General features: G+C 57.2%; 10 protein-coding genes and 2 non-coding genes across 12 annotated transcripts; 3 read left to right on the top strand and 9 right to left on the bottom strand.

The window, feature by feature from the left end:
• Positions 1–6: 6 nt before the first annotated feature.
• Positions 7–2,706, bottom strand: APL5 (Apl5p; the record flags this gene model as incomplete). Its single annotated transcript, NM_210826.1, has 1 exon — positions 7–2,706. The coding sequence occupies one exon, from the start codon at positions 2,704–2,706 to the stop codon at positions 7–9; it is 2,700 nt and encodes an 899-aa protein (NP_985472.1).
• A 140-nt stretch (positions 2,707–2,846) lies between these two features.
• On the top strand, positions 2,847–3,419 carry KXD1 (Kxd1p; the record flags this gene model as incomplete). The annotated part of the gene is made up of 1 exon (NM_210825.1): positions 2,847–3,419. The coding sequence occupies one exon, from the start codon at positions 2,847–2,849 to the stop codon at positions 3,417–3,419; it is 573 nt and encodes a 190-aa protein (NP_985471.1).
• Positions 3,420–3,458: 39 nt separating this feature from the next.
• OXR1 (Oxr1p) lies at positions 3,459–4,172 on the bottom strand (the record flags this gene model as incomplete). The annotated part of the gene is made up of 1 exon (NM_210824.2): positions 3,459–4,172. One exon carries the CDS (start codon positions 4,170–4,172, stop codon positions 3,459–3,461), a length of 714 nt encoding a protein of 237 aa, NP_985470.2.
• Positions 4,173–4,353: 181 nt separating this feature from the next.
• On the bottom strand, positions 4,354–5,970 carry AGOS_AFL079W (AFL079Wp; the record flags this gene model as incomplete). Its single annotated transcript, NM_210823.2, has 1 exon — positions 4,354–5,970. One exon carries the CDS (start codon positions 5,968–5,970, stop codon positions 4,354–4,356), a length of 1,617 nt encoding a protein of 538 aa, NP_985469.1.
• Positions 5,971–6,291: 321 nt separating this feature from the next.
• On the bottom strand, positions 6,292–7,899 carry DBP3 (RNA-dependent ATPase DBP3; the record flags this gene model as incomplete). The annotated part of the gene is made up of 1 exon (NM_210822.1): positions 6,292–7,899. One exon carries the CDS (start codon positions 7,897–7,899, stop codon positions 6,292–6,294), a length of 1,608 nt encoding a protein of 535 aa, NP_985468.1.
• Positions 7,900–8,136: 237 nt separating this feature from the next.
• Positions 8,137–9,765, bottom strand: HNM1 (Hnm1p; the record flags this gene model as incomplete). Its single annotated transcript, NM_210821.1, has 1 exon — positions 8,137–9,765. One exon carries the CDS (start codon positions 9,763–9,765, stop codon positions 8,137–8,139), a length of 1,629 nt encoding a protein of 542 aa, NP_985467.1.
• A 451-nt stretch (positions 9,766–10,216) lies between these two features.
• RPL7A (60S ribosomal protein uL30) lies at positions 10,217–11,429 on the bottom strand (the record flags this gene model as incomplete). Its single annotated transcript, NM_210820.1, has 3 exons — positions 10,217–10,846; positions 11,061–11,154; positions 11,422–11,429. The coding sequence occupies 3 exons, from the start codon at positions 11,427–11,429 to the stop codon at positions 10,217–10,219; spliced, it is 732 nt and encodes a 243-aa protein (NP_985466.1).
• Positions 10,908–10,982, bottom strand: AGOS_AgSNR3959. The gene has a single exon (NR_149382.1). It is a non-coding gene; the product is annotated as an AgSNR39_59 (small nuclear RNA).
• Positions 11,430–11,685: 256 nt separating the features above from the next.
• On the bottom strand, positions 11,686–11,741 carry AGOS_AgSNR39b. Its single transcript, NR_149383.1, has one exon. It is a non-coding gene; the product is annotated as an AgSNR39b (small nuclear RNA).
• Positions 11,742–12,042: 301 nt separating this feature from the next.
• On the top strand, positions 12,043–12,804 carry AGOS_AFL083C (Smr domain-containing protein; the record flags this gene model as incomplete). Its single annotated transcript, NM_210819.1, has 1 exon — positions 12,043–12,804. The coding sequence occupies one exon, from the start codon at positions 12,043–12,045 to the stop codon at positions 12,802–12,804; it is 762 nt and encodes a 253-aa protein (NP_985465.1).
• A 120-nt stretch (positions 12,805–12,924) lies between these two features.
• MPS2 (Mps2p) lies at positions 12,925–13,941 on the bottom strand (the record flags this gene model as incomplete). The annotated part of the gene is made up of 1 exon (NM_210818.2): positions 12,925–13,941. The coding sequence occupies one exon, from the start codon at positions 13,939–13,941 to the stop codon at positions 12,925–12,927; it is 1,017 nt and encodes a 338-aa protein (NP_985464.2).
• Positions 13,942–14,574: 633 nt separating this feature from the next.
• Positions 14,575–16,395, top strand: HSF1 (stress-responsive transcription factor HSF1; the record flags this gene model as incomplete). The annotated part of the gene is made up of 1 exon (NM_210817.2): positions 14,575–16,395. One exon carries the CDS (start codon positions 14,575–14,577, stop codon positions 16,393–16,395), a length of 1,821 nt encoding a protein of 606 aa, NP_985463.2.
• Positions 16,396–16,429: the final 34 nt, after the last annotated feature.

Genomic DNA, 16,429 nt, shown 5'->3' with positions numbered 1-16,429 from the left:
CATTATTTATTCAGTAGTTAGACCTGGCAGTAGCTCTGCTTCAGCAGTATCTCCGCCCTTCGAGCTGGGCTTGGATTTGGATCTGGACTTTTTCTTGCTACTTTTAGAGCCATCCTTCGAGCGCTTCTTCTTTTTGACGACCACAACCTCCTCTTCGGCGGCAGCAGACTCATCTAATAAGCGCTGTTGTGCAAACTTCTCTCTCAACTTTTGTAGATCAACATCAGGGTCGTAGTCGCCCTCATCCCTAGGCTTTGTGAAATCAAATGAGTCCAATTTGTTCTTTAATTGTAAAGCAATCTTGTTGCGGGCAGAAGGGGTATTGCTTGGCCGGTCATCGGTGACATCTGCAGTATTGACGCCGTCAACGATTACAGCGTCAGAAATCACCCGCACCTTGACCTTTTTCTTCTTTTCTTTGGCTTTACTTTCGGAAGATAGCCTGACGAGGCTGCCGCTGCTGGAGGGTTTGCTGTTGCTTAAATTGTCCAAAATGTCGACCTTTTTGACTGATCCTACGTCGGCATCGTCAAGATAGAAGGGGTTACCAACGCGTTCCTGCTTCCTACGCTCATTGATAGCCTCCAATTCGGCGGTGGTTAGCTCGTGTGTGGGCGAAGACCCTTTGTCTTTTGGCGCAGCTCCCGGCACGTACATCTCGGAGTCGGACTCGGTATCCGACACATCCGGCGAGACAATGCCATCCACAGATGTGTCATCAGCTAGTAGTTGCTCGAGCTCGCTTTCTGTGAGAAAGGGCGTGTCGCAATCGACACTAATGCTCTGTTGTAGCTTTCTCTGAGTGCCCGAGGTAATGGGCTGTAACTCAAAGGCGTTGAAGAAGCTGGGCAGGACTTCTGTAAGTAGCAGCGGTAGCGAATCAGACGCATCTTCGGAGAGTGAGTCCAGACACAAGCGTAGAAATTCGAGAGCCTCGGAAGACCGCTCCTGGACTTCGAAGTTCTTCGAGATTATTAGATCTTCTAGTGGGGTGATTATCCGCTCGGTAACCCATTTAATACGACCCGTGTCGACCACCGACTCGTTACACCAATTGCTATAAATCTTCAAAATGGCAGGGATCAAAGTTTGCTGTAGTTCAGGCTCATATAATTTCGAATTTTCTGCCAATAGCAGAATATACTCATCCTTATTGTCGAGCAACGACGAATACTCGCCCAGGCACCAGATGCACTCCTTCAGAACACCGGGCAGCCGGGCCGTGATGTCCTCGCTCTTCACCAGCTGCACAATCTGCGCCAAAGTGCGATCCCGCAGGTCAGGAACCTTCACCATGATGTTTCTAATTTGCTCACCCAGTTTCTGCGCGAGGGTCTTGTCTTGCAGGTCCTGGGAGACTATGCAGAGATCCGAAAGCAGGGCGATGTACCACTCAAAGTCTGTAACGTTTGCGTAGTTTTTCATTGCCGTGATCTTGCAGATGGCGTGTATCATCTTGCTCTTGTAGTATTCGGGGATATCGATGCTGAACTCCTGGTCATTGACACATATTTTATCCACATCCACAAACTGCTTCAACAGCCGCTGCACAAAGTCGACGAGGTTGTCCTCAGTAACAATGCCTTCGAGCAACTCGAGCGTCTTGCTCCTGATGGACACGTCCACATCTACCAGCAACCGCAGAATCAACACGTCAAAGTTTGCAATGAAGTCTGTGTTGATCTTTCCAATCTTGTAGAACAGCACACAGCTCAGGTATCGTAAGTTCGGGTCATTCGATGTGCAGAAGTCGTGCAGCTTATCCAGACAAGCCACCGCGCTGTCGTAATCGTCCGAATTCAGCATGTTCCCCTTTACAATGCAGTTGATCGACTCGTACACAACCGATATCGCCGTCGTGCTGTCCATCAACTCCAGCACATTGGGCAGGATCTTCACGCGCAGCTTCGGCTCGATCTGCGCCAGGTTCGTGAACAGCTTTAGCAGCCGAATGATCACCCAGTTGTTGTCCACCTTGATCAACATCTGGTACAGGATCGGCGAGAGCTGGATGAACGGCTGCGGGTTGTGCTTCGACAGCTCGCAGATCACGCTCACCGTCGCGCTCACCACCGACAGGTCGTCGTCTTCCAGCCTGTCCACAAACTTCTCGAAGTTGTCCCGCAGCCCCTCGGGGTACTGCAGAAACACTTTGAACAGCGCCGTCACCGCCTTCTTCCGGATGTACGGTTTCGTGCTGTGCAGCATCAGGAACAGGTCCTCGCAGATGTCTCGCGCCAGCTCCGGCGTCACCATCGCCGACAACCCGCTCAGCGCCACGCCCATCCGCACCGTCTCGTTGCTCAGACTGTACTTCAGGTCCTTGCGCAGCAGGTTCGTCGCCAGCATCAGAATGTCGTGGTCCTTGTAGAAGCTCTGCGACGCAGCCAGGTACCCCACCCGCTTCTGCTGGAACCGCGTGCTGCTCATCACCTCCAGCACATGGAAGTTTGCCCATGACATGTCGAAGCCGTACATCTCCAGGTACGTCAGCTTCAGCACTGCGTTCGTCTTCATATTAAAGTCCGCATGCTTCACCTCCTCCCGGCACTCGCTGAGCACCCTCGTCAAGAACTCATGCAGCTGTTCCGGCGACTGCTGCGACCGGATCCCCTTTATGAGATCCTTCAACGACTTTTCGAAGAACAGTCCGAATGGCCGCAACCGCCGCTTCACCTCGTCCGTCGGCGCATACAGTGAAGACATCGTCCAATCGCAATCACCTGAGCGCTCTCTTTACGCCCCCTATGTGTTCCTGGAGGCGCTGTGAGGTGGTGAAAGTTAATTAAGCTCTTTCGCTGCCGGCGCCGCCACAATCTCCACCCAGTAAAACGGCAACAGGAGCAATGTCCGACGATGTAGACTCCGAGACCCGTTCAAGAACACCATCCATAAGCTCCAGGCAGTTCATCATCCCCGAGGACGAACTGGCGACGCTGGACTCGGAGAATTCCAGTTTGGACAGCGGGGGTGAGGAGGCCAGCAGTGGCGGCAGCGATGCGTATAGCGCAGCGGGCGGCAGCACGCCCGTGTTCTCGCGGCTGGGGCAACACCCCAGCACGTTCTTCACGGGTTCGCAGGTGGCGCCGATCTTCGACACGAGTCTGTACCTGTTCGAGTCGCTCACGCAGTCGCTGGACAGCGTGGACTTCTCCGAGGCGCTGTCGTTGCAGACCAAGACGTCGGCGACGATCAACTCCAAGAGCCGGGAGCTGCAGCTGCTGGTGGGCGAGGTCCAGACGCATCTGCGGCGGCTGCAGACAGCGTTCGAGCAGGGCCAGCACACGGCGCAGCGCGTGCGGCACAACCTGCGGGACATCACGCGGGGCGTGGAGAGCCTGAAGCAGACGTTTGCGCGCAGCTATCCGATTGAGTACCATCAGGCGCTGGAGCGGGCGTACGAGCGGCGCGCAGAATGAGGTCTTGACTATGTACCAGCACAATCAGATATTTACAGGTCAGCCGACGCGCCAGACCTCGAGCGCGACGATGTGGAAGCGTGGGCCCTCGCGGCTCAGCGCGTCGTTGCCGAAGGTGGGGCTGCGCTCGCTGACGCCATGGACCAGGCCCTCGTCACACCAGAGGCCGTAGTGGCCGCTGCCCGCGCCCATGGACAGGAAGCCGCTGGTGCAGTATATGCAGAACTCGTTGAGGCCTGTGTACGGGTAGGCACGCAGCCGCAGCATCGGATGCAGGTCTGCAGACCACAGGAAGCACTCACCGTTGCCGCTGTAGCGGCGCGACTCCGTGGGGCGGAAGGGCTCGTTGGCGTAGGCGCCAAACAGCCCGCCGCGCCGGTCCCGCATGATGAGCAGGTATCCGACGCGCGCCTTGGCTGGCTCCTCCGGACGCACGTGCTCGTACAGCGAGTGCAGCGATGCCCCGTGCTGCTCCAGGCTGTACAGGAGGCACCACTTCGTGTATAATTGGATCCTCGACGGCATCAGCGGCCGCAGCTCTGCACAGAGCTCTGCTGTGAGCAGCCGGTCGCGCGTGCTGCTCAGGTAGCCGCAGAGCTGTACGGGGGGGAGCCCCCCCTCGTCCTCGGGTGCGCACGCTTCCGTCTGCAGCGTGGCGTCAGGAGAGTTAAGCTTGATGGCCGGTGTGCACTGCTCCTCGCCGACCGACAATGTGCGATGTAGTCTTTTGAATCTCGACCTCCAGCCGTCCATCTGTAACCCCTAAGCCAATGGTCGTGTGCTTGCTGTGGGTCACTGCTCGCATGCTGCGTTGTTCTTGCACAAGTGACCGTCCTTATTTCTTACGCTATAAAAAGTCTGTGCTAGACCCTCAAGCCCTCTGCCATATGGACAGAAAATAGTCTTGTAGCCTATTAAATACCATCGGCGCTATCTATGCATGCTTAGGGTTACTATACTGGCGGCTGTCTCCGCCTGGGGCCGGCATTGCCACGTCTTTGTGAGGTCCCATCGTGTGGGCACATGCAAGAACGGTGCGGGCCTGCTGGGCAATCTGCTCGAGGTGGGACAGCACCATGGAATTGCAGTGCGAAAACCCGTAGATGGAGTACTTAATGCCCACACGCTCGCAGAAGCGCAAGAGGTACGGCTGAGCATCGCGCAGGTTGTGGCGAGGGAGCCGAGGGAAGAGGTGGTGTATGACCTGGAACTGCAGGCCGCCGTGGAAGAAGTCCAGCCAGCGCGGGCAGGCGACGTCCATTGAGGTCCGCAGCTGCCGCTGCGGGAAGGATTCCGACACGCCAAGGTCGGCTGTGGACATGGCGAAGTGCGAGAGCGTGATCTGCACATGGACGATCATGGTGGTGAGGTGGGACACGAGCACGTACAGCACGCGGTCGGTCGCGGTGGAGAGCGAGCAGGCGAGCAGGCGGTAGCAGAACCAGTAGCAGAAGAAGACAAGGCCACAGAGCTCGAAGTAACGGAACCACGCGGCTTGGCCGTGGCGTGGCCCTTTGCCGCCCAGCAAGTGAGTCCAGCTCAGCACGTAGAGATTGAACCTACCGAACGCAAGAATCGGGTAGTACAGTATGTGCTGCAGGGGGATAAAGATGCGCGCGGGCAGGTCGAAGGCCAGGTCACGCTCGTAGTACGTGGACTTGAGGCCCGTGAACAGGCGCGAGGTGACCGCAAAGAACGGCAGATGCTGGATGTCGGGATCGTGCTCCGGGTCGTTCGTCACCAGGTGGTGCACGTTGTGGTTGCGCTTCCACCATCCCAGCGACAGCCCGCCGAACCACGCGGACACCAGCATTCCAAAAACGCTGTCCACCTGGTAGTTGTGTGTGATCGAGATGTGGCCGGCGTCGTGGGCAATGAAGACTGCCTGCTGCCACGCAACGCCCAGCAGCAGCGCGGACACGATCTGCCAATTGAGCCTGATCAATGTGAAATACGACGCGCCCAGCAGCGTGGATATCCGTAGCAGCTCGACGCCGTACTTCCAATACGGACAGGCGTAGAAGCCCGCGTCTATGAGCTCCTGATGCAGCTTGTTGTACTCCGCCGAAATCCTCTGCTGAGTTTCACTATCGGCGCTGGGAAACAGCTTGCGGTCGAGCGCCGCTCTCTCCTCGTCGAACAGCTCGCTGAGCTGCATCGGATCGACTACTACGTGGTTCTTGTACGCCTGCCCCATCGTCTCCACCTTGGCGTCGCACGCGTCGTCCTCGTAGCAGGTGTCCTCATCGCCCGGAGTGCCCGGCTGCATGCTCGTCTCGCAGGCATTGCGCTGTATTGGAGGCACCAGGTTCTTCCATTCCCCCTCCACATGCCCAATCTTCCAGCGCATGAACTGCTGCACGCTTTCATCGCTATGGTACGCGTTCATCTCGTCTGTCGCATCGCGCCCAACCATATGATATATAGCCTTATCTCCGCCCGGGTGGTACTTGATCCACTTGTCCAGCTTCAACACCGCACTCTTATAGATCACTATGACCTCGCCATTAGCAATACGCTCTTCCACCTCGCTTTTCGAAAGCACCGCCATTGTGCGAGTGCCGTGTATCGGTTGAACAGTAAAAGGTCGTGACTACATGCCATTTTTAAGTGCTGCTCTGGCGCCGCAGCAGCTGCAATCTCTGTACGAAGATCGCCTTACCACGCCACCCACACATAAAGCGAATTTACTACGATGGCTGTCGTTCGGCAGTTCGGGATTAAATTATAAGGGTAGTGTAACAGGGTTTCTTGTTTGGCTTCTTTTGCGATGAGGCTCAAGCCCCAATTACCTTAAAAGATATCGCACACGCATCGGAAATTTATGTAACTAATATACAGTAAAAAGTCGGACTGCGATTCGATCACAGCACTAGTCGAAGGTAATTTTCTTGGCCTTTTTGGTGAGGTCGACATTCTTGTAGAAGGCACCGTAGGCATTGTGCTCCTTTCTCTTGGTATGCGTACCGAACTTCATGAGCTCCTCCGGAACGGGCTGGCCCGCGCCGTTCAGAACGTTGACCAAGGCGCCGGCCAGGTGTTTCTCCTGCTCGGTGAAGAGAGTGTGGGCCACACCGGTGGCGCCAGCTCTGCCGGTTCTGCCGATTCTGTGAACGTAGTCCTCAACGGTCAGCGGGAAAGTCAGGTTAATGACGGTCTTGACGTTGGGTATGTCCAGGCCTCTGGCGGCCACGTCGGTGGCGAGCAGCAGGTTGGCGGTGCCGGCCTTAAACTCGGAGAGGGCCTGGGTTCTCTGCTGCTGGGAGAGGTCGCCGTGGATGGCCGCGACGTTGTAGCCATTGTACTTCAGGTTTCTCTCGACACGCGAGGCCTCCTTCTTGTACAGCGCAAAGATAAGCACCTTGTCGTTCTTCTTGGCGCCAGACTGGTACTGTTTCAGTAGTTCTAGCAGCCTCTTCTCCTTCTTGAAGGGGTCTATGACTTCAACAACTTGGGTGATGCGCTTGTTGGCGGACAGCTCGTCGCGATTACCGATCGAGACCTTGACTGGAGCCCGCATGAAAGTGCTGGCGAGCTCGCGCACCTCCTTGGGCCAGGTGGCGGTGAACATCAGCGTTTGGCGCACGTCGGACTTTGTTTCCTTGATGATCCGCTTGATGTCCTCTTCAAAACCCTTTTCGAGCATCCTGTCAGCCTCGTCCAGAACGAGGTACTGCACACCGGCAAGCTTCGCGCTGCCCTCCTCGATCAGGTCCAGCAATCTGCCGGGCGTAGCGACGACAACCTGCGCCTTCTTGAGCTGCTCACGCTGGCTGTCCTTCTGCACACCGCCGTAGACGCAGCAGCAGTTTAGACCCACCTTATCGGTGAGCTGCACCAGATTGTCGTAGATCTGAGACGCGAGTTCTCTCGTGGGCGAGATGACCAAACATTTAACACCACGTGGGGTGGACTTTTCGGACATGAGGCTGTTGATGGCAGGGACACCAAACGCAAAAGTCTTACCGGAGCCCGTTTCTGCAACACCAATTACGTCCTTCCCCGCTAGCAGATATGGCCACGAGACCGCCTGGATCGGGGTGGGCTTTGGAAACTTCGATATTTCTTTCTGGATCGCCGAGTGCAGATTGAGGTGTGAGAACGATAGCAGGGGCCTGAAACCCAGGGACTCCGGGTCCTCCACTGCAACCTCGTTCTCGGAGAAGAACGTGTCAACGTCTGCCTGGGGCACAGAGGCAAGCTCTTTACTTTCGACGTAGCCTGCAGCTGCAGTGCTGTCGCCAACTGGGGCGGTTTCGGACCCGGTGTGAGCCTCGGTCTCCTGCACCTCCTTCAAATTCTTATCCGTCTTGCTCTTATCCTTTTTATTCTTATCCTTCTTATCCTTAACCTTGTCATTTCCGTCCTTGGCCTTCTTATCCTTCTTATCCTTCTTGTCTTTCTTCACCTTTTTGGATTTGGAGACGTCTTCTCCGTCCACAGACTTTCTCTTCTTATCTTTCAATTCATGTTTAGACATCGTGCTGTCGCCGAGGTCTTCCTTAGAGCAAGATACAGTTTAAAGATGCTCTTTATTATGTAGCGAACTCATCAGCAGCTCATCGCGGGAAGCGCATGTCACCTGAAAATTTTCAATATCTCAAATCGTTTCTTTTTTTCCACACATAATCGTGGTGACAGCCCAAGTGAATTAAGGCAAATTGTATAAGAAAATATTAAGCTAGAGTGTATTTCGAGTAATTAAGGTATATATATACTAGGGTGAAATTTTAGTGGTTGGAATCATTTCCCGCTCCTCTGAGCCTTCCGGGGTCATCTGTGGCTCTCCTTCTAGTTCAGTACACTCCTCTTCCTCCTCAACGAGATGGAAACTCCAGCGACCCTGCAACCTCCAGAAGATCAGCACATATAATATGTAACCAACCACCACGACGGATACGTAGTTCATGTTGTCTTTGGTGACGGGTTTGAGAGGTGGGAGGGAGAAGAAGATAAGGACGAAGACGGTCCACGCCAGCAAGACATAGTTGCAGAAGGCGCCGAATGGTCCAAGCCAGAAGGGCCCATGCTTTATCTGCCGTTTTTTCAGGAGGAGACAGATGACGGGCACAATGTAGGATAGTAGTAGAAATGCAATGCAACCTGTGATGAGCGAATTGAATGCGGTACTCGATGCCATGTAAAGAATGCCAAGTAGAGAAATGCAGACGCAAGACATTAAATGTGCGTTGAGTGGGACGCCGACAGAGCGATTGACGCGAGCCCAGAGATGTGAGTATGGCAGGCCTCCGTCTCTTGCGAAGGACCAGCACAGGCGGGCTTGCCAGGTATGCGACGAGATGATGCAGCCGACCGACGTCAGAAGGACCAGGCTGCCCAGCACTAGCGCGCCCGCGCGCGAACCCAGTGCCTGGTAGTATATATCCAGGATCGGCACGCCAGTGTTAGAGGTCATGATTTCGCTCAAATCGCGTAGGGAGAAAAACATGGCGATGACATAGCAGAACGATGTGAGGAAGCCAATGGCCACTGTGCCAAGAATGGCGATCGGGATGACACGCTCGGGCTGCTCCACCTCAAAAGCCATGTGTGTGGCGCAGTCAAGGCAGGAGAAGGACCACGCAGGATTAATCAGGCCCACTATAAATGCAATGGCACTGTTCTGCCACCCGGTCTCATTCCGGAACGTCGCAAACACGAACTTCGGGTCGTTGAAATGGCCCCGCGAGCATGCGACCACCGTGATAGTGATGGTAACAAAGGAGAACAGCGACACATACAGGGCGCTCGAGGACACCAATGGCAGCGACCGGCCGTAGCAATTGAACAGCATTAGAAAGCAGTGAAGTATCTGGTAGCAGACAAAGACGTGCCACTTCCGGACCACGAACTCCGGGCGTACGAGTGCGTACATCCCCACCAGCTCCGTCGCTGCGGACAGAGTGGTCGACGCACTTGTGAACACCGAGCCCGCCCACGCCAGCGACCCACACAGGTACGCCGCCAGCCGCCGATGCTTGGGCGGCGCCAGTTTCAGGGACCACCAGAACTGCCCACCTGCGTGCGGATAGGCCGACGACAGCTCCGCCAGCGACACTCCCACGCACACTGACACAAGTGCGATTATCACAATCCCGTACACGATCATCATCGGCCCCCCGGACCCGATACCCGTTATCATCGACACCGAGATGCCGAACCACGAGTTCGTCAGGCCGAACCCGACGCCCAGCACAGACCATAGCGAGAAGGATTTGCGCAGCAGCTGTCCCTCGTCCACTTGACATGTGGTCATACCAACATTCGACTTTTCACCATCTTCGCAACACTGACCAGATGGATGTCTCTTTACAAGGTCCATGGAATCTCTCTCTGCCAAGGACATATCCTTGCATGAATTGACTGTTTTACCGGCGTAAGTCTGGGCCTCTGCTTTTTATATGACGATTGCGACCGCTACAATACAACAAAACGTGACTAACCGCAGTGAACTAATGACTTCTCGCAGTGACCGGTTGTACTTTAGTTGAACCTAGATAGCTATGCTGGAGTAGGTTTCCTGTGCAAATCACATGGACAGCTCGAGCTCGAGAGTTCGCAAACTACTGCAGTGGTGAAAGCCCGACGTCATCATGAACGTATGGCCGACCGCCGCATGCTCATCGCCGAACTGTTCACAAATCTAGATAACAGAAGGGCAACAGATCGTTGCAGTTAGAATGTAATGTACAGACGCCGGGAGGGGAGCGTTGATGATGGGTCTATATACAATTAGTGCTACAGATCCTAGATAGGCCGTGGGATCCCCGGGTGGCCGCAAAATGGGTTTGTTAGAATTAGTTCATGGACTTGACCAACTTGTTGATGAACTCCTCACGGTTACCGAAGGCACCGCCCTGGATGAAGTGCTTGAACTTTCTTGGCACACCCCAGCCGCCGGATGGGTTGGACAACTTGAATGGCCACAAGAAGTTGTTGGCCTGCTTGAAGTGTGGGCCGACAGTGATGATCTCGTGGATCAAGTCGTCGACGGAGATGATACCGTACTTGCCCAAGTTGGCCTCGACGATGGAGTTCTCAGACAAAGCAATTCTCTGCTTGTTGATCTTACCGTAACCTCTCTTGTACACCAACTGTCTGATGGTGGAGTAGGATGGGTAACCGTAGGCAACGTAAGGCTCGACCAATCTCAAAAGCTCGGTGGTGGCCTTGGTGACCTTGACGAAGACACCGGAGTTGATCTGGTTCAATCTCAATAGCTGCAAGACCTTTCTTGGCTTTGGAGCAATCTTGTTGATACCCTTGATTCTGATGACGAAGACCAACTTTGGCTGGGACTCGACGTAGTAGGAGCCGTTGGCCTTGGCCTCTCTCTTGGCCTGGATGACGGCTCTCTCGGCGGTCTCGTACTCCTTGTGGTAAGCAGCGTTTCTCTCCAAGATGGCAGCTCTCTTCTCCTTGTTAGCCTGCACGTAGTTAGTAACTAGTTCTACTCCTGGCCAGGGCCAATGCAGTTTCGATTCCACGTCAGGCGAAAGATGGTGTAGTTTACGACAGCATCGCCGTGGCTAGTCGTCGGTGAAATGGGATTCGGTTTCATCACTGTGGCCGAAACTGCATGTCCTGTGCCGCGAAACGCTTCCGCGCCGCAGGTGTTCTCACCTGTCAAAGTTAACATACAGCCTTGCGAGCAGCTCTCTCAGCAGCGACTTGCTCAGCCGACTTCTGTTGAGCCTTGGACTTCTTCAACTGGGACTCTGGGGTCAAGATCTTGCTGTAAACGTCGTTAGTTACGGTCCCTGCGGGCGCAGGAGTTACATCGAACTGAAGCCACCACACTCCATTCGATGACAGGGAGATGCAGAGAGAGGAGGACCCGGCCGGCGACTGCGGGTGCTTACGACCGGCCGTTTCCACCCTCTCTTTGTCCTGCAAGCAGGAAATCCCCTACGGTCTGGCCAAAAGGCTCAGGAAGGACTGGGCGCATGCGCCATCCGATGTAACAGACACTGCATGTTAAACATATGCGTTGATAACGTACTCAGCCATTGTATCTGTGATGCTTCGATGGACGTGGCGGGAGGGCAAGTGTGCAAACCAGCAGCGCAACTTTTATACAACGACCGATGAGGTGAAAGTGCGTCTCTGTGCGTCACCATCATGGATGCACGGGTGTTGGACTGTTCCGAATGTATGGGTGTTAGTCACACACACAACCACACGGCAAGTGACCGGAATCTTGTGCTTGAGGCGAACGGGCTACACATACGTCGATGTACACTACAAGAGGCTAGCTGTATGCTCATATCAGTCCCGAAAGATGGTTAATTAGTAGACATCATCGTCGTAACTAGTCACTTTGGATGTTCAAAGACATTTGTCATCACCATGAGGACAGCGTAGCTGCTACGTTAGAATCCGGCATACATGCGCCAGCATGGACTCATGCTGGGGAGCAGTACATAGGCGAATCGCTCCTGCGCGCCATGCCTGGTTGTAGCAAAACGTTGTAGTACATGGCAGACAGCAGCTCGCCGATAATTTTTTTTTTATGCGTCGGGCGCCAACTGTCTTCCTCGAGCGCACCTGGCTTAGGGCTGCATCTCCGGCCAAGCGCAACTAAAAGTATACCGAATCTTGCCGGAGTCGGTGCGTGGGACAGATGAGTGTAGTCTTGGACCGCGGCGCCTTCCTATCGCAGGACCGTGACTACAACCATGCCACAGATGGCGAGTACAAGAGGCTGAGAGACCTGGCAGACCAGGCGTTCAAAAAGCGCGCTGAGCTGTCCCATCAGTCCCAGCAGGCGTACAAGCAGGGCGATGGCGCGCGCGCCAAGGAGCTCAGCGAGCAGGCCAAGCGACAGCTGGAGGCCGCGGAGCGTTACAACATGCAGGCCGCGGAGTACGTGTTCACGTCGAACAACGCTGACAGCGGGTCGGATGAAATTGATCTGCACGGTCTGTACGTCAAGGAGGCCCAGTGGATCATGAAAAAGCGGATTGCGGCAGGCGTGCAGAGCGGAGAACCCCGCCTGCGCGTGATCGTCGGCAAGGGCTTGCATTCTGCAAACGGTGTTGCCAAAATCAGACCCGCCGTGGAGGAACTGTGCTCGGAGGCGGGCCTGCGATCGTATGTGGACTCCAAGAATGCAGGCGTGCTGATAGTGGACCTGGAAAACGCCAATGTGCCTGCCTCCTGGGACACCACTCCATACAGCGGCCAGTTGCAGCCCAGCAAGCCACCTGCGGCGCACACTGGCGGCCAGCCGCAGGCGGGCTACCAGGCACCAGCACAGCCGCAGTACCAGCAGCAGCCGGCAGCAGGCCAGGCGCCCGGACAGGGCGCCCAAAACGGCCCGGAGAACCCCCTGGTTGCGGCTCTGCTCACTTTCTTCTGCCAGACTATCTGCAAGCTCAAGTAACGACTGCCAAGAAGCTGTTCTCGGCCGTATCATTGGTTCTCTTATAGCTACTTAGTGTGGTCATAAACTACTCTGCGTATTTAAATGAGTCGCCTGTAGGACAAAAGTTCGAGTTACCGTTTATAATCCAAACAGAGAGTTATAATTATCGTTCACTGTGTCGTTAATGCGCTGCGAGGGCTCGAACGTGTCCGTCAGATACCAGTAGAGCGCGCTGATGATGTTGTTCTGCTCCCACCACGGCTGCTTGGGCGGCTCCGGCAGCGCGACGCTGGGGTCCGGCCCCTGCACGGCGCCGCCCATCACCGTGTACCACACAAAGTAGCCGAGCAGCAGCAGCAGAAACGCCGCCTTCGGCATGCGCATGAGCAACAGAAGGCCCTGCCGCGACACGTACATGAACACGTCGACCGGCGACGCGCGCTTGCCCGCCCGCGCCAGCACCTGCGTGCCCCCCTGCACCTGCCGCCGGAGCTGCCCGATCATCCGCGTCTGCTCCTCGATCGTGCGCTTCATCTCGCTGATGATAAACTCGTGCTGCGTCGAGTCCACCGAGTTCTCGTGGTGCGTCTGGTAGAAGAGGAACTCCCGCTCCAAGAATTGGTACTTGCTCTTCCACTCGTCAAGCTCGTCGCGCACGCGCGAGAGCTCCGCGCTCTTGCGCTCCAGCTCCTCGCGCGCCTGCTCGTCCCCCGTCGCGCTCGCCCGCCGGATCGCCCCGAACAACCGCGGCCGCGGCTCCCCGTGCCCAGCCAGCTCCACCGCCGTCTGCAGGCTCGTTCCCACCAGTGTCTGGAACGTGCTCTTGAACTGCTCCTTGTCCAGCTTGTAGAACGGCTTCTCGCTCGCAAAAGCAGCGATCGCCTCGTCGTTCGCCCGGCTCGTCAGGCTCTGCGCAAGGAACTGCCCGAACCGACCAACCAAATCTGGCATGTCCTTCGCGTAGATGAAACCCTGCTGCTTGCTGTCCACCGCATCCCACACGTTGTTCAGAATACCCTCTGCCTCCGTCATGACTCCTGAGCCGTGAGTGCAGTTCCCAAGGCTTTTGTTGTGCTTGGCAGTTGAAACGACGCTCGCAGCGGCAAAACAACACCGGCCCCGCCGCAATTGCTCACGTGCCTCCTCGCGCCACATAAGCACGCACACCCTGACCGCACACGCACCCTGCAAAGTAGGTCATCACCAAAGGGGCACCCCGCCTGACCGTTGCCTGCGTCGAGCAGCCGCCCGCCACGCGCCAACGGCCACCAGCATGCGCGTTCTCCGTAGCCGCCGGCGCCGTTGGCCATCGCCGAAAATACCTCGGTTTGGCCCACTGATGCCGTCTGCCGTCCGCCGCGCCCGCCCGGCGCCCAGGCACCGGTGCCTGGTCAGGGCGCCCGGGCGGGCGGGGTCGGTCACGTGTGCGGTTACCCGGGCGTCGTTTAGATCGAAGGTTCTAGGTCTGTGCCGTGCTGCCCCCTTGTTGTGCTACCGCCAACAGTGGGCGCGGCGTACGCGGCAGGCACCACGTGGCAGTGGCCTATCACGTGAAAAGAGGGCCGGGTAACCGGTGGTTCGCCGCTGAGAGCACATCGCAACTACTTTACCAGGCACTTAGGCTGTTGACCACATCTAGTGGACGGAGCCAATATATGCTAGGTAGTGTCTGGCAGATAGGACCAGTTTACCATCGGCAGTTAGCGGCTATAGATTTGGTTTGAGATAGATCTCTTCTCGTAAGCACTTGAGTCACGGCCGGGAACTAGGCCACGGAGAATACGCAAGATGCTAACACGGCCTATAGATTTAATGAACGGAGAGGCGACGCACGGCGGGGGCGACAGCGGCGGGGCGACGACGCGCCTTCGCGCGGCGCCCGACGCGCCGGACGGCGATGACGCGGGCGCGGGCGGCGGCGGGGCCGGGGGCGACAGGCGCGGGGGCGGCAGCGCGGCTACGGCTCTGGAGGACGCGGGCGGCGTAGTGGAGGACATCGTGAACCCGGCGCTTGACGCGGGCGCACTACCACACATGCTGGCGGAGGAAGACGACGCGGTGTCGACGATGATGATGCCGTTCTCGCCGCTGTTGCCGCACCACCTACCGCTGAATAGCAGCACGGCTGGCGCCGGCGACCACATCGTGCGGCGCGGCACGCCGGTGGGCGTGTACGGCAGCGCGACGCCGGAGCTGGCGGGCGAGCACGGGTCGCAGCTACACAGTGGGCTGTTGTCGTACAACCTGCGGTCGTCCAAGTTGCTGACGCAGAAGCCGTCGCTGGTGGGCCGCGGGCCGAGCAAGGCCGGCAGTTCGCCGCCGCAGCTCGGCGGGATGCCGAAGAAGAAGCTGGCGGCAGCCAAGACAAAGCCCGCGTTCGTGAACAAGCTGTGGTCGATGGTGAACGACCCGGTAAACCAGTCCCTCATACACTGGAGCCACGACGGCAAGTCGTTCATCGTAACGCAGCGCGAGCAGTTCGTGCACGAAATCCTGCCGAAATACTTCAAGCATTCGAACTTCGCGTCCTTTGTCCGCCAGCTGAACATGTACGGCTGGCACAAGGTGCAAGACGTCAAGTCGGGCTCCATCCAGAGCAACAGCGACGACCGGTGGGAGTTTGCCAACGAGAACTTCCTACGAGGCCGTGAAGACCTACTCGCAAACATCATCCGCCAGAAGTCCAGCGCCGGCTCGCGCGACGGCGCCGGGATGAGCGTGGGCGCGGCGCACCCCAACGCGGTGCTCGTCGCCAACGGCGAGGAGGTAGACCTGGGCATTCTCTTCTCCGAGCTCGAGACCGTCAAGTACAACCAGCTCGCCATCGCCGAGGACCTCAAGCGCATCTCCAAGGACAACGAGCTGCTGTGGAAGGAGAACATGCTCGCGCGCGAGCGCCACCAGAACCAGCAGCAGGCGCTCGAAAAGATCGTCAAGTTCCTCTCCTCGCTCTACGGCTCCAACACCACCCGCCTGCTGTCCGACCACGTCTTCCGCGAGCCCCAGCAGGCCGTCGCCGCGCCACAGGGCTACGGCGTCCACTCGACCGCCTCCATGTCGCCGCTGCACATGGCCGACCCTCTCGACGCCGCGCCCTCGCCCGACGTCACCGCCACGCCGGTCCACCGCCCGCGCCTGCTGCTTAAGCAGCGCGCGTCCCCGGCCTCCGACTGGCCCGCCCAGGTCCAGGAGCTGCGCACCTCCCAGGTGCCCTCCCCGGTCCTCCAGCCCCTGCCCGCCCGCATACACGAGATCCACCCCGATGCGCAGCTCCCGGCTGACACTCCTGTCCTCTCCCCCGCCGTCGTCGACCAGGCCTCCTTTTTCAACGACCTGCAGGATAACCTCGACAAGCAGGGCGAGTCCATCCAGGAGATCCAGGACTGGATCGACAAGCTCTCGCCTGCGAGCCCCTTCTCACGCTTCGACCCCCGCGACTATCTAGCCGCCCCCGGCTTTCCTGCCCCTCCGCCAGACGCCGCCGACCCTATTTCGCCGCGTCCGGCTTACAAAAGGCCGTCCAACCACCGCGAAGAAACCCGCTCCGAGGACTATTCCCCTGCCTCGAAGAAACAGAGGCAGCTGTCCGCCCGCGACCCCCCCACGTGACTCCTTTGTACACATTCTGTAATATAGACCATAA

The sequence above is a fragment of the Eremothecium gossypii genome, chromosome VI, assembly GCF_000091025.4.
Source record: "Eremothecium gossypii ATCC 10895 chromosome VI, complete sequence".
Taxonomy (NCBI): Eukaryota; Fungi; Ascomycota; class Saccharomycetes; order Saccharomycetales; family Saccharomycetaceae; genus Eremothecium; species Eremothecium gossypii.
The sequence above is the reverse complement of the archived record's forward strand: the minus strand, read 5'-3'. Positions and strand labels throughout refer to the sequence as shown.